At 42.1% G+C, this 13,789-nt stretch overlaps 1 protein-coding gene across 1 annotated transcript in view; it reads left to right on the forward strand.

Annotated features, from left to right (window-relative positions):
- frmd3 (FERM domain containing 3) overlaps positions 1-13,789 on the forward strand; it is a 202,122-nt gene that overhangs the window by 161,762 nt on the left and 26,571 nt on the right. The window contains exons 10-11 of the mRNA XM_078215399.1: positions 1,226-1,314; positions 12,131-12,205. Coding sequence (XP_078071525.1) covers positions 1,226-1,314; positions 12,131-12,205 — 164 coding nt within the window. The remainder of the gene's footprint in view (positions 1-1,225; positions 1,315-12,130; positions 12,206-13,789) is intronic.

A 13,789-nucleotide genomic window follows, 5' to 3' on the forward strand; every position in this document is an offset into this window, starting at 1 on the left:
GTGACTGACTTCATCAGCTTTTCAACAGACCCAGCCTCATAAACACAATGTCTATTGTCAGATTCCCAAGGTGTGGTGGACTACACCCATGTGGCTATCAAAGACACTGATAGAGAGATTAGACCGCTTCATCAACAAGAAGGGGCATCATTTAGTAACCTGGTGTGCAGCTTTAGGAAGAGATTCCTTATGTCAAAACTGAGAGAACTGTCCCACAGACTAGTCAAGCAACAAAATGCATGTAGCATTTGAAACAAACAGATGAACTGATAGCACAAATGGAAATAAATAAATTGATTTGATAGCCATGACAGAGGTATGGCTGCAGGAGAGACACAGATTGGACTTTGTGTAGCATAACAGGAAGTTCATAGACTGTTTTTGGGATAGTTTCTTGGAACAGCATGTTCTGGAGCCAACTAGAGAACAGGCTCTACAAGACCTGGTACTGTGCAATGAGATTGGATTGATTGATAACCTCATAGTGAAGGCACCCCTAGATAGCAGTGATTGTAATATGATGGAATTTTACAGTTTGAGGGAGAGAAGTGTGGGTCCAAGACGAGTATTTTAAACTTAAATAAGGGCAATTATGAGGGCATAAACAAGCTTAGCTAAAGTGAACTGCCAAATGAAGCTAAGGGATTGGTCAGTAGTGATGCAGTGGTTTAATTAATCCCATTTAAAGGGATACTTTGAAATACACAATAGATTGATACATTCCAATGGGAAAGAAAAATTCCAATATGAGGACCCTGTCAACCTGTGGTTCTGGCTTCTCCAGTGTCTCATTGAAAAGGTATCATGTGGCCTGGTAGTGAGCCATATACGCTAAGAAAGTATTAGACCTAATTACTGGGTTGTGATTTTCTCCAATGCAACTGTAATAGAGCACAACAGGCTTCAGAGTCTGTTAGCAACAGACTAAAAAAAATCAGCCAGAGATGTCAATCCCAGTCACTGTACATGTTACCCTGCTGCGGGGTGCAGATGTGTGAATATTTGGTTGAATACATGCTGTTAGCCTCATATAATCAAAGAGCCTCCTGGTACCTGCTGACCAAGCGCACACATGAAGAATGCTCACTTTAAAGAGGACCATTGTGATGGGTAGTAATTTTGCTCATCTAATAGAGTCATACCAAAACAACTATACATCTTAATATTTTTATTACGTATTGTTTTAAACGCAAGTTTAATAATGTCTTTCATTTCACATTATCAGAAGAAAATTGTACTGACATACCATACATCAACCCCAGCTGCTTGCAAGCACCTTTGGAAGTGCGGAGTGGAGAACCAAGCTTTTTACAAGTGAGTTTGCAATTAATGAAATTAACTTATGGAAAACTGATGAATGTGGTTCAAAAACAAAAAAATGCTGCAAATACACAGCTGGAAGAATCTCTGGAGAGAAAAAGAGTTAATGTTCAGGTCTGTGATTTTTCATCAAGACATGAACACTGTTTCTTGAGAGAGAGATACGGCCGGACCTGCTGAGTATTTGCAGCAACTTCTGTTTTTATTTTGGTTTTCCAGCATCTGCAGTATTTTGCTTTTTAATTGGTTAATGTGGTAACAGTTTTTCCTCATTAGAAGAAACATAGAAACATAGAAAAACTACAGCACAAAACAGGCCCTTCGGCCGCACAAGTTGTGCCGAACATATCCCTACCTTTTAGGCCTACCTATAACCCTCCATCCAAGTAAGTCCCATGCACTTATCCAGGAGTCTCTTAAAAGACCCTATTGAGTTTGCCTCCACCACCACTGACGGCAGCCGATTCCACTCGCCCACCACCCTCTGTGTGAAAAACTTCCCCCTCACATTTCCCCTGTACCTACCCCCCAGCACCTTAAACCTGTATCCTCTCGTAGCAGCCATTTCCACCCTGGGAAAAAGTCTCTGAGAGTCCACCCGATCTATGCCTCTCAACATCTTATGTACCTCTATTAGGTCTCCTCTCATCCTACATCTCTCCGAGGAGAAAAGACCGAGCTCCCTCAGCCTATCCTCATAAGGCATGCCACTCAATCCAGGCAACATCCTTGTAAATCTCCTCTGCACCCTTTCAGTCTTTTCCACATCCTTCCTGTAATGAGGCGACCAGAACTGAGCACAGTACTCCAAGTGGGGTCTGACGAGGGTCTAATATAGCTGTATCATTATCCCCGGATTCATTCATTTACATATGTTCCCATAATTTTACTCAATTCACCATGACTCTTTACCATATAAAATGCATAATGCACAAAATTATATGCTTTTATATTTAAAATTGTTTTGTCATATTTGAACAGTTAAAGGTGATTTGAGTGATGAAGGTTTAAGTACATAATCTATTCATAATCTATTTATCAGTGGGTTTTTTTCAATGTGGTATGTCTTGGGAAGGAAAGGGTGGGCAGAGTTTGATTGTATTGAATTTTTTGTTCAATGCTACTTCAAAGTAGCCCCAAGATCTCCTCATAGAAATAATTGAAAAATGTAATCACAAATCACCCACTATGCTCTACCACTCCATGGGAGAAGATATAAATAGTACATTGATCTTGAGTAGTACCATTGTTGTACAACTTTTGTTCCAGCGCTATGTTCATATAAGACCTATCCATGCAGCTTGACATTGGCAGGTCTGCATAAAACCTGTAATCAATGCACCAATTACACACACAGTAGCCTTCCACATTGCATTCCTTATCTGAGTCCTATGCAGCAGAAATCACATGTGATCTCACCTTCTGTAGAGTTGACTTCTGGCTAACCTTGCCTTTTGGTCTATTAAGCCTGCTTGTGCTGGTAGCTCATTGTGAGAATCCTGCCTCCAAGCTATCATCAACAACTACAACTTGTATTTATATAGCCCTTGAGTGTAATAAAACACCCAAGACACTTCACAGAGGCAGTATAAAATAAAATATTACATTAAGTCACAAAATGAGACACTAGGGCAGAAGACCAAAAGCTTGATCATAAAGATAGTTTCTAAGGAGCATCATCTTAATGGACGTGGAATTGCGCAGGGTTTAGGGAGTGAATTCTGGAGGTTGGGGCCCAGGCGACTGACATTCACATCCCATGAAAGAAATAATAGAGAATATAGGATGGAGGAAGTGGATTGTCCAATGGAGAATTAAGTATGAGGATACCGTCATTTTTTCTGGTCTCAGATCCGCTGTTAGGTACAACCTTGATGACTGTTTCAATGATGGCAACTGCCATCTTCTCCATCAGGGAAAGAATGTTCTTTATTCTTTCCTGGGCTTCCATGCTTGAACAGCTGACAGCGTGAGCAGGCTGAGAGATGTGGGTATGAGGCTTGTAGCATTGCTAAGCATATAAGAATGAGGTGAAGCTATGAATATTAGCTTTGGGATGTGATTGATAAGAGATTGTTGGTAGGTGAATGGTGGGGTTATAGCGCATTGAACAGCATGCGAGACTGGTGACACAATTGGTGGAATTTTGCATTTGGGGAAACATTCACTGCCCTTGACTATTCAAGTGAGGTCATTCAACTTGTGTTACTGAATCCAGGTCTCAGGCTCATCGCATCAATCACCTCTTATTCTTCTAAACTCCGGGGAATATTGGCCTAGTTTACTCAATTTCTTTTACAGGATAATTCCCTCATCCCAGGAAACAGTCAAGTGAACCTTCAATGCACTCCCTTTAGGGAAAATATGTCTTTCTTGCGTAAGATGACCCAGGCTGCATGTAATATGCCAGCTGTGGCTTCATAACTGCCCTGTATAATTATAGTAAGACTTCTTTAGTCTTATAATCCAACCTGTTAACAATCCATTTGCACTCCTGATTGCTTACTGCATCTGTATGCTAACTTTTTATATTGAAGAATTAAACCACAAGAAATGATTACTGCACAATATAAACAAATATGTAAAAGCAAGCTTAAAATATGTTTCTGTATCTTATATGCCCCTTACACCTGGCTCTTCTTGAGCCCCCTCAGCCTCTGCTCTTCTTGGGTTCTCCCCTCATGACCTTGGCTCATAGGAATATAGGAATTAGGAGCGAGAGTAGGCAGTTCAGCCCTTTGAGCCCGCTCCTCCATTCCAAATGATCACAGCTGATCTCCATCTCATCCTAACGTCACTTCCCTGCCTTTTCCCCATAGCCCTTTATCCTGCTTTTGATCAAATATTTAACCACCTCTTTCTTGAATTAATTCATTGATTCTGCATTTGCTGCACTCTAGGACAGTGAGTTCCATAGATTCACAACCCTCTGTGAGAAGTAGCTTCTCCTTATCTCTGTTTTGAACCTCCCCCCTCTTACTCTACAACTATGACCTCTTGTCCTAGACTATTCCAGAAGGAGGAGCATTTGGTTAACATTTACTTTATCAATCTTATTAAGTATTTTACATACCTCAATCAAATCTTCCCTCATTGTTCTGCACTCCAGTGAGTACAAGCCCAAGCTACTCAACCGCTCCTCATATGACAGCCCCTTCAAATCTGGAATCAATCTAGTGACCCTCTTCTGAACCATCTCCAGTTCCACCACACCCTTCCTCAAAGAAGGTGACCAAAACTGAACACAATGCTCCAAGTGTGGTCTCACCAATGCCTTATTCAATTGTAACAACACTTCTCTATTTTTATACTCTAGACCCTTTGCAATAAATGCCAAGATTCCACTTGCCTTCCTTGTAACATTCTGCACCTCATACCCACTTTCTGAGACTCATGCACAAGGACATCCAGATCCCTCTGCACAGACGTCTTTTGAATCTTTTATTTTTCTGGCCAAAAAGGATAACCTCACATTTATCCACATTAAACTCCATCTGTCAGATCCTGGCCCATTCCCCTAATCTGTCAATATCCATTTGTAAACTTTTTATCTCCTCATCACAGCCTGCTTTCCCAACTATTTTCTTGTTGTCAGCAAATTTCGCTCTGTACCTGCTTGTAGATCATTTATATAGCTTGTAAATAGCTGAGAACTGAACCCTGTGGGATCCGACTAGTTACAGATTATCAACTGGAGAAGGACCCATTTATCCCAACCCTCTGCTTTCTATCAGTCAGCCAATCCCCAATCCAAGCCACTACTCTTACCCCCAATCCCTTGGGATTTAACCTTCTGGATCAGTCTCTTGTGTGGCACCTTATCAAATGCCTTCTGGAAGTCCAGAGAGATCACATCCACAGGATCCCCATTATCTATCTTGCTGGTTACACCCTCAAAGAACTCTAGCAGGTTTGTCAAACAAGATTTCCCTTCACAAAACCGAGCTGACGCTGGTGAATTGAGCTTTGCTTTTCCAGATGCTCAGTCATTTTCTCCTTAATGATTGACTCCAGCAACTTTCCCACCACAGAGGTCAAACTGACTGGTCTGTAGTTTCCCACTTTTTGCCTCTCTCCTTTCTTGAATAAGGGTGTCACATTAGCATGTTTCCAGTCCACCGATGTCTTTCCAAATCCAGGGAATTTTGGAATATCATAACTAATGCATCCATTATCTCTGCTGTCACCTCCTTTACCCCCATTGGGTCCCGGAGACTTATCTAATTTTAAACCCCTCAGTTTACTGAGTACCTTCTCCCTGGTTGCAATAATTTCACCAAGTTCCACTGTATTAACTGCAGTTTTTGGGACAGAATTATTATCTTCTATTGTGAAGACAGAGACAAAGTATTGTTTTAGTGCCTCTGCCATCTCCGAGTTTCCCATTATTACCCCACCATTTCCATCTAATAAAGAGCCAATGTCTACTTTCACCATTCTTTTCCTCTTTATATACTAATAGAAACTTTTGGTGTTGGTCTTTATGTTTTCAGTTAGCTTCATTTCACAGTCCATTTTAGCATTTTTGATATTGTATTTAGTCACATTTTGTTGGCGTTTGGAGTTCTCCCAATACTCCATGCTGCCACTAACTTTTGTAGTATATATGCTCTTGTTTTTGCTCTTATGGGGTTATCCTTGATTTCCTTAATAAGCCATGGATGATTTTTCAGCTTTTGCAATTCCTCTCCCTCCCGGGAATGTATCTTAGTTGAGATGTCTTTAATATCTCCCTAAATAACTGCCACTATTCTTCTACCATCCTCCCCTTTATACTCTTGCCCAGTTCAGTTGGGCCAACTCTTTCCTTAGGCCTGCATAATTATCCTTGCCCAATGCTAAAACTCAAGTATGTGATTCTGTCCTCTCACTTCCAATCTGAATTTGAAATTCTATCATAGAGTCATAGAGGTTTACAGCATGGAAACAGGCCCTTCGGCCCAACTTGTTCATGCTGCCCTTTTTAAAAAAAAACGCCTAAGCTAATCCCAATTGCCCACATTTGGCCCATATCCCTCTATACCCATCGTACCCATGTAACTATCTAAATGCTTTTTAAAAGATAAAATTGTACCTGCCTCAACTACTACCTCTGGCAGCTTGTTTCAGACACTCTGTGTGAAAAAATTGCCCCTCTGGACACTTTTGTATCTCTCCCCTCTCACCTTAAACCTATGCCCTCTAGTTTTAGACTCCCCTACCTTTGGGAAAAGATATTGACTATCTACCTTGTCTATGCCCCTCATTATTTTATAGACCTCGATAAGGTCACCCAAAGATAAAGGAGAGGGTATGAGTGAGGGTTAATGATGGGGACATTCATCTAGTTAAAGGAGTCAAGGGCTCAGGCAGAGTAAAAAAGGTGACAAACACAAGAAGGGAGGTGGTCAACGCAGTGCAAGGAGATGGTCTGGGGAAGGATAACCAGTTTGCGACAGGCAGGGACAGAGCGTGCAATCAAAAGAATGCACTAACAAATCGGGTCCATATAAAGGCTAGCATAAAGACACTTTACCTGAATGCACGTAGCATTCAAAACAAAGTGAATGAGTTGATGGCGCAAATCAGTACAAATGGGTATGATCTAGTGGCCATTACAGAAACGTGGTTGCAGGGTGACCAGGACTGGGAACTGAATATCCAGGGGTATCAGACATTTCGGAAGGATAGACAGGAAGGAAAAGGAGGTGGGGTAGCTCTGTTAATTAAAGATAACATGAGGGCGGTAGTGAGAGACGATATAGGCTCTAAGAAACATAATGTGGAATCGTTGTGGGTGGAGATAAGGAATAGTAAGGGGAGAAAGTCACTGGTGGGCGTGGTCTATAGGCCCCCAAATAATAACTTTGAGGTGGGTCGGGCTATAAACAAGCAAATAATGGATGCGTGCAAAAATGGAACAGCAATAATCATGGGGGATTTTAACCTGCATATTGATTGGTTGACTCAAGTCGGACGCGGTGGACTTGAGGACGAGTTCTTAGGATGCTGTCAGGATAGTTTCCTCGAACAGTATGTTACAGAACCTACGAGGGAGCGAGCTATCTTGGATCTGGTCCTGTGTAATGAGACAGGTAAAATTAATGATCTTCTTGTGAGGGATCCTCTTGGAATGAGTGATCACAATATGGTTGAATTTCTAATACAAATGGAGCGTGAGAAAGTAGGGTCCCAAACCAGTGTCCTCTGCTTGAACAGAGGGGAGTACAATAGGATGAGGGCAGAATTGGCTAATGTAGACTGGGAGCGCAGACTAGTTGGTAGGACAGCTGAGCAACAGTGGCGGATTTTTAAGGAGATTTTTCTCAGTACTCAGCAAAAATATATTCCTGTGATAAAAAAGGAATGTAAGAAAAGGGATAACCAGCCGTGGATAACTAAGGAAATAAAGGAGAGTATTAAATTAAAAACCGATGCGTACAGAATGGCCAAAACTAGTGGGGAATTAGAAGATTGGGAAAGCTTTAAAAAACAACAAAGAACTACTAAGAAAGCGATAAAGAAAGGAAAGAAAGATTATGAAACTAAACTAGCACAAAATATAAAAACTGATCGTAAAAGTTTTTACAAATATATAAAAAGGAAAAAAGTAGCTAAAGTAAATGTTGGACCCTTAGAAGACGAGAAGGGGGATTAAATAATGGGAAACGAGGAAATGGCCGAGGCCTTAAACAAGTTTTTTGTGTCGGTCTTCATGGTAGAGGGCACAAATAGCTTACCGAAAATTGATGGTCGTGGGACTGTAGGGGGTGAGGTCCTTAAAACGATTACTATTACTAAAGAGGTAGTGCTTGGTAGGCTAATGGGATTAAAGGTAGACAAGCCCCCGGGCCCGGATGGAATGCATCCCAGGGTACTGAAAGAAATGGCAGAAGTAATAGCGGATGCGTTGATTGTAATTTATCAAAATTCGCTGGACTCTGGGGAAGTGCCGGCTGATTGGAAAACAGCTAATGTGACGCCACTGTTTAAAAAAGGAGGTAGACAAAAGGCGGGTAACTACAGGCCGGTTAGCTTAACCTCCGTAGTTGGGAAATTGCTGGAATCCATCATTAAAGAAGAAATAGCAGGACACCTGGAAAAAAATGGTTCGATCAAGCAGACGCATCATGGATTCATGAAGGGAAAGTTGTGTTTGACGAATTTACTGATTTTTATGAAGATGTAATGAGTGCAGTTGACAGAGGGGAACCGGTGGATGTGGTGTTTTTGGATTTCCAGAAGGCGTTCGATAAGGTGCCTCACAAAAGGTTGCTGCAGAAGATTAGGGTACACGGAGTTGGGGGTAAAGTGTTAGCGTGGATTGAGGATTGGCTATCTAACAGGAAGCAGAGAGTTGGAATAAATGGGTGCTTTTCTGGTTGGCAGTTGGTGACTAGTGGCGTGCCACAGGGATCGGTGCTGGGGCCTCAACTGTTTACCATATACATAGATGATCTGGAGGAGGGGATCGAATGTAGGGTAACAAAGTTTGCGGATGATACAAAGATGAGTGGGAAAGCGAATTGTGTGGAGGATGCGGAAAGTCTGCAGAGAGATTTGGATAGGCTAAGTGAGTGGGGGAGGATCTGGCAGATGGAGTATAACGTTGACAAGTGTGAGGTTATCCACTTTGGAAGGAATAATAGTAAAATGGACTATTATTTAAATGGTGAAAAATTACAACATGCTACTGTGCAGAGGGACCTGGGGGTCCTTGTGCATGAATCGCAAAAACTCAGTTTGCAGGTGCAGCAGGTGATCAAGAAGGCAAATGGAATGTTGGCCTTTATCGCGAAGGGGATGGAGTGTAAAAGCAGGGAGGTCTTGCTGCAATTGTACAAGTACTGGTGAGGCCGCAACTGGAGTACTGTGTGCAATTTTGGTCCCCTTATTTGCGGAAGGATGTATTGGCCTTGGAGGGAGTACAGAGAAGGTTCACCAGGTTGATCACGGAGATGAGGGGGTTAGCTTCTGAGGAGAGATTGAGTAGATTGGGCCTGTACTCATTGGAGTTTAGAAGGCTGAAGGGAGATCTTATAGAGACATATAAGATAATGAAGGGGCTAGACAGGGTAGAAGCAGAAAGATTCTTTCCACTTAGAAAGGAAACAAGAACTAGAGGACACAGCCTCAAAATAAGGGGGAGTCAGTTTAGGACAGAGTTGAGGAGGAACTTCTTCTCTTAGAGGGTGGTGAATCTCTGGAATTCTCTGCCTATTGAAGCAGTGGAGGCTACCTCGTTAAATATGCTTCAGTCACAGGCAGATAGATTTCTGATCAATAAGGGAATTAAGGGTTATGGGGAGCGGGCGGGTAAGTGGAACTAAACCACTATCAGATCAGCCATTATCTTATTGAATGGCGGGGCAGGCTCGAGGGGCTAGATGGCCTACTCCTGCTCCTATTTCTTATGTTCACCCCTCAGCCTCCTATGCTCCAGAGAAAAAAGTCCCAGTCTATTCAGCCTCTCCTTATAACTCAATCCATCAAGTCCCGGTAGCATCCTAGTAAATCTTTTCTGCACTCTTTCTAGTTTAATAATATCCTTTCTATAATAGGGTGACCAGAATAGCACACAGTATTCCAAGTGTGGCCTTACCAATGTCTTGTACAACTTTAACAAGACGTCCCAACTCCTGTATTCAATGCTCTGACCGATGAAACCAAGCATGCCGAATGCCTTCACCACTCTGTCCACCTGTGACTCCACTTTCAAGGAGCTATGAACATGTACCCCTAGATCTCTTTGTTCTGTAACTCTCCCCAATGCCCTACCATTAACTGAGTAAGTCCTGCCCTGGTTCAATCTACCAAAATGCATCACCTTGCATTTGTCTAAATTAAACTCCATCTGCCATTCGTCAGCCCACTGGCCCAATTGATCAAGATCCCGTTGCAATTGGAGATAACTTTCTTCACTGTCCACTATGCCACCAATCTTGGTGTCATCTGCAAACTTATTAACCCCATGCCCCCTATATTCTCATCCATTCTCATCATGCTGTGATCACTCCTTCCAAGTGGATCCTTAACTACAAGGGCATTCATTAATCCTTTCTTATTTGATAATACCAGATCTAAAGTAGCCAGTTCTCTGGTTGGTTCCATAAAATGCAGTTCCAAGAAACAATCCCTAATGCACTCTGTGAACCCTTCCTCAGGGCTACCTTTGCCAAGTTGGTTAATCCAGTCCATATGCTTGTTCAAAGTCACCCATAATTACCATTGTGTCCTTTCCACAAGCCCTTCTTATTTCCTGATTTATACTATGCCCTACTTCTGAAGTACTGTTGGCGGGCCTATAAATTACTCCTAGCAATGTGTTTCTTTCCTTGCTTATTTCTACCCAGATTGACTTCACATTTTGGTCTCCGGTACCAATATCATTTCTGAATACAGCTTTGATGTCATCCTTAACCAATAGAGCAACTCCACCTCCTACTCCTTGTCGTCTGTCCTTCTGGGATATTGAATATCCTTGGACATTCAGCTCCCAGTTCTGATTCTCTTGTAACCATGTTTCAGTAATCCCCATCAGGTCATACCCATTTGCCACTATTTGTGCTGTCAGCTCATCAACTTTATTTCGAATACTGCGTGCATTTAGGTATAAGGTCTTTCAATAAGTCTTACTGATTTGTCTTTCTCTCCGTCCTTATTTGTTGATCCCTAATAACACCTAGCCTCAGCTCTAATACTTACTCCAGATTTCAATGTACATTTTGTCTTTTTACATTTCCTCCCTCCTGCAACATTGTTTTTCGATTGACTTAAATCTGTGACTTCCATTTTCTGCTCGCTTGCTGTCGTACTGCTTTGGATCCCATCCCCCTGCCTCATTCTTTTAAGTCCACCTGAACTGCATAATTAAATCTCTCCGCTTGGATGTTAGTGCCCTTCCAGTTAACATGCAACACGTCCTTGCCCTCCCGGGCCCCATCGATCCTGGCACTTCTCAGGTCTCCCCCCAGCCTTGGCTCCTCTTTGGTTCCCCCACCCCACATGGTCTTCGCTCTTCTCAAGCCCCCCCCTCCCCCATGTGACTTGGCTCCTCTTGGGGGCTCCCATGACCTCGGCGCTTCTCGTGCTCACATGGCCCAATTTCCTCAGGACCCACGGCCAAACCAACCGCGGAACCACTGCAGAGGTCCTAGGTTCTGCGGAACCCAGTTTGGGAACTCCTGCTATAGACAGAGCAAAATGAACATTGCTAACAAGGGCTGAATTTATTGTCCATCCCTAATTGCCCTTGAGAAGGTGGTGAGCTGCCTTCTTGTACCACAGCAACCCATATGTATAGGTAAAACCTCAATATTGCTAGAGAGTGAGTTCCAGAATTTTGGCCCAGTGAGAGTGAAGGAACATTGATATAGTTTGAAGTCAGAATGGTGTGAGACTTTGCGGGGGCTTGTAGATAGTGGTGTTCAAAAAATATTTGCCAGCCTTGTCCTTCTAGATGGTTGAATAACTTTAGTACATCTTGTAGATGCCACCCGGTGCTGTAGTGCGTCTTGGTGGAGGAAATGATTGTTGAAGTGTTGGATAGAGTTTTGAGCAAGCTTTTTGAGTGTTGTTGGAGCTTCACTCATCCAGACAATTCCATCACACCTTTGACCTGTGCCTTGTGGATGGTATGGATTTTGCAGGTTAGGAGGTGATTTACTGACTGCAGAATCCCCAACCTCTGATCTGCCCAGTATCTGACAAATGCAGCAAATCTTAGTCCTGAAGTAATACTCAATATTTTATGTGGATATAGATTTTGCTTTGGCATTTTTACAAAAGGATCACAATTAACCCACATAGTAATTATTTTTTCACATTATAGGTATGAGAAATCCAGTCAGATCAAGACTGTCTCCAGCAGCAATATCTTTTTCAAAGGCAGGAGATTTCGTTTCAGGTGAGTCTTTCTGTCATGTCAAGATAGCTTAAACAAATTCTTTGCACTATTATTTTTGCCTTAAGGTCCTAAATTCAATTAGCAATCTTTTTTTTGTAAAAGCTTGGAGACTAGCCAAACCTACAGTGGATAAAGCAAAGCCCTGAGTTGCCTGAGAATAAAATCTACAGATTTTCCCTTAGATCAGAGCAATTAGTTTGCATTGAAGTTACAGGTTCACATGCTTTTATATGTTATCAGGTTCAGGAGTCACAGATTACTTAAAAATTGGGTCCAGAGAGATTTTGAAGTAGTTCATTAAGTAATTTATTAAGGAGGACTAGTTTAAAAATGATGCTATAAGCTAAATGGATAGACAAAGCAAATGGCTTGTGACAGACAAGAAGGGTTTATTGATCTCAGAGGATGAATGGATGCATAGTGCACAGTGAGTATTGATATCTCTAGCTTGTGGTAGCAGTCTTCTGCTCACTAACTTGAGTGTTAGGAAGCTCTTCACTCCATCTTCCTCCATCTGATGAAGACTGCCCACTTTCCCTCCAAGCACCGATTATATACTTCTGTTCTCGGGCTGGCTGTTTACCCGATGTCAATCACTCGCTCGTGTCCCACTGATTAATGAAGAAAAGAAAGATATTCAAATTGTCACCCCCCCAATCACTTTGGTTTGAGGTCATCTTATGGGTGACATTTGTTAACTCCTGACAGATACCTGCCTCGAGAAGACTCTGTCCTATTGACTCAGGAATGTCAAAATGGAGACCTGTACCAGGAGACTTTGATGTGAGATCCCAAGAGTATCATTCTCTTGGCTATTATCCTTGTTCAACCTCAGCCCCTGACTGCTAGAGATTGTATGTGTTTTTCCATAGAGAGAAGAAAACCAGCCTTCCACCAGATGGCCTCATACCATACCATAAGATTCCAGTAGTAATTAGCCTTTCCTACAATGTTGATATACCACTGACACACCTGTGTCACATATCCCACACAGAATATTGCAAGATATTTTCCTTTTCCCTTGTGACACAAGTGGAAATAGGCAGAACACGAGATGGTACTTAGAGAATAGTAGAAAGTTAGAATGACTGCTAAGTCATTCCACTCATGCAGTGGAAGACTCAGATGGGAGATCATACCTTCTCAACTGAAGATTCAGATCGCCTACTTTAATTTCACTGATAATTCTCAGAAAATTTGTCATTATTATTGAAAGATAATAAGAATAGTTTATGGAGATCATTTTCAATTCCAGGTAGGTTATGAGGAGAGAAACAGAAATACAGAAAAAGAACGACAAAAACAAAAGAGGATGAGAGAAATTAGTTTGTTTCAATTATCACCTCTAATTTATAAGACAGTGACTGAATAACACCTTCAGGCATTAATTGGCTGCAAGTAAGAATGCTGTCCCTCACTTGGGTAGAAGTCCTGACATGGAGAGTTGTTGGCCAATCTGACTGACAGCTCTAGTGCCAACCATGAGGAGCACTGATCACTCCTCGGACTACAAGTAGTCCCCATAGTTAAGTCCCAGAGCCTCAGGAAACAGGGAAGTTCAGGGTCCTCTGGTGAGGAGGGGAT

This window comes from Mustelus asterias, chromosome 6, assembly GCF_964213995.1.
Source record: "Mustelus asterias chromosome 6, sMusAst1.hap1.1, whole genome shotgun sequence".
NCBI classification, from domain to species: Eukaryota; Metazoa; Chordata; class Chondrichthyes; order Carcharhiniformes; family Triakidae; genus Mustelus; species Mustelus asterias.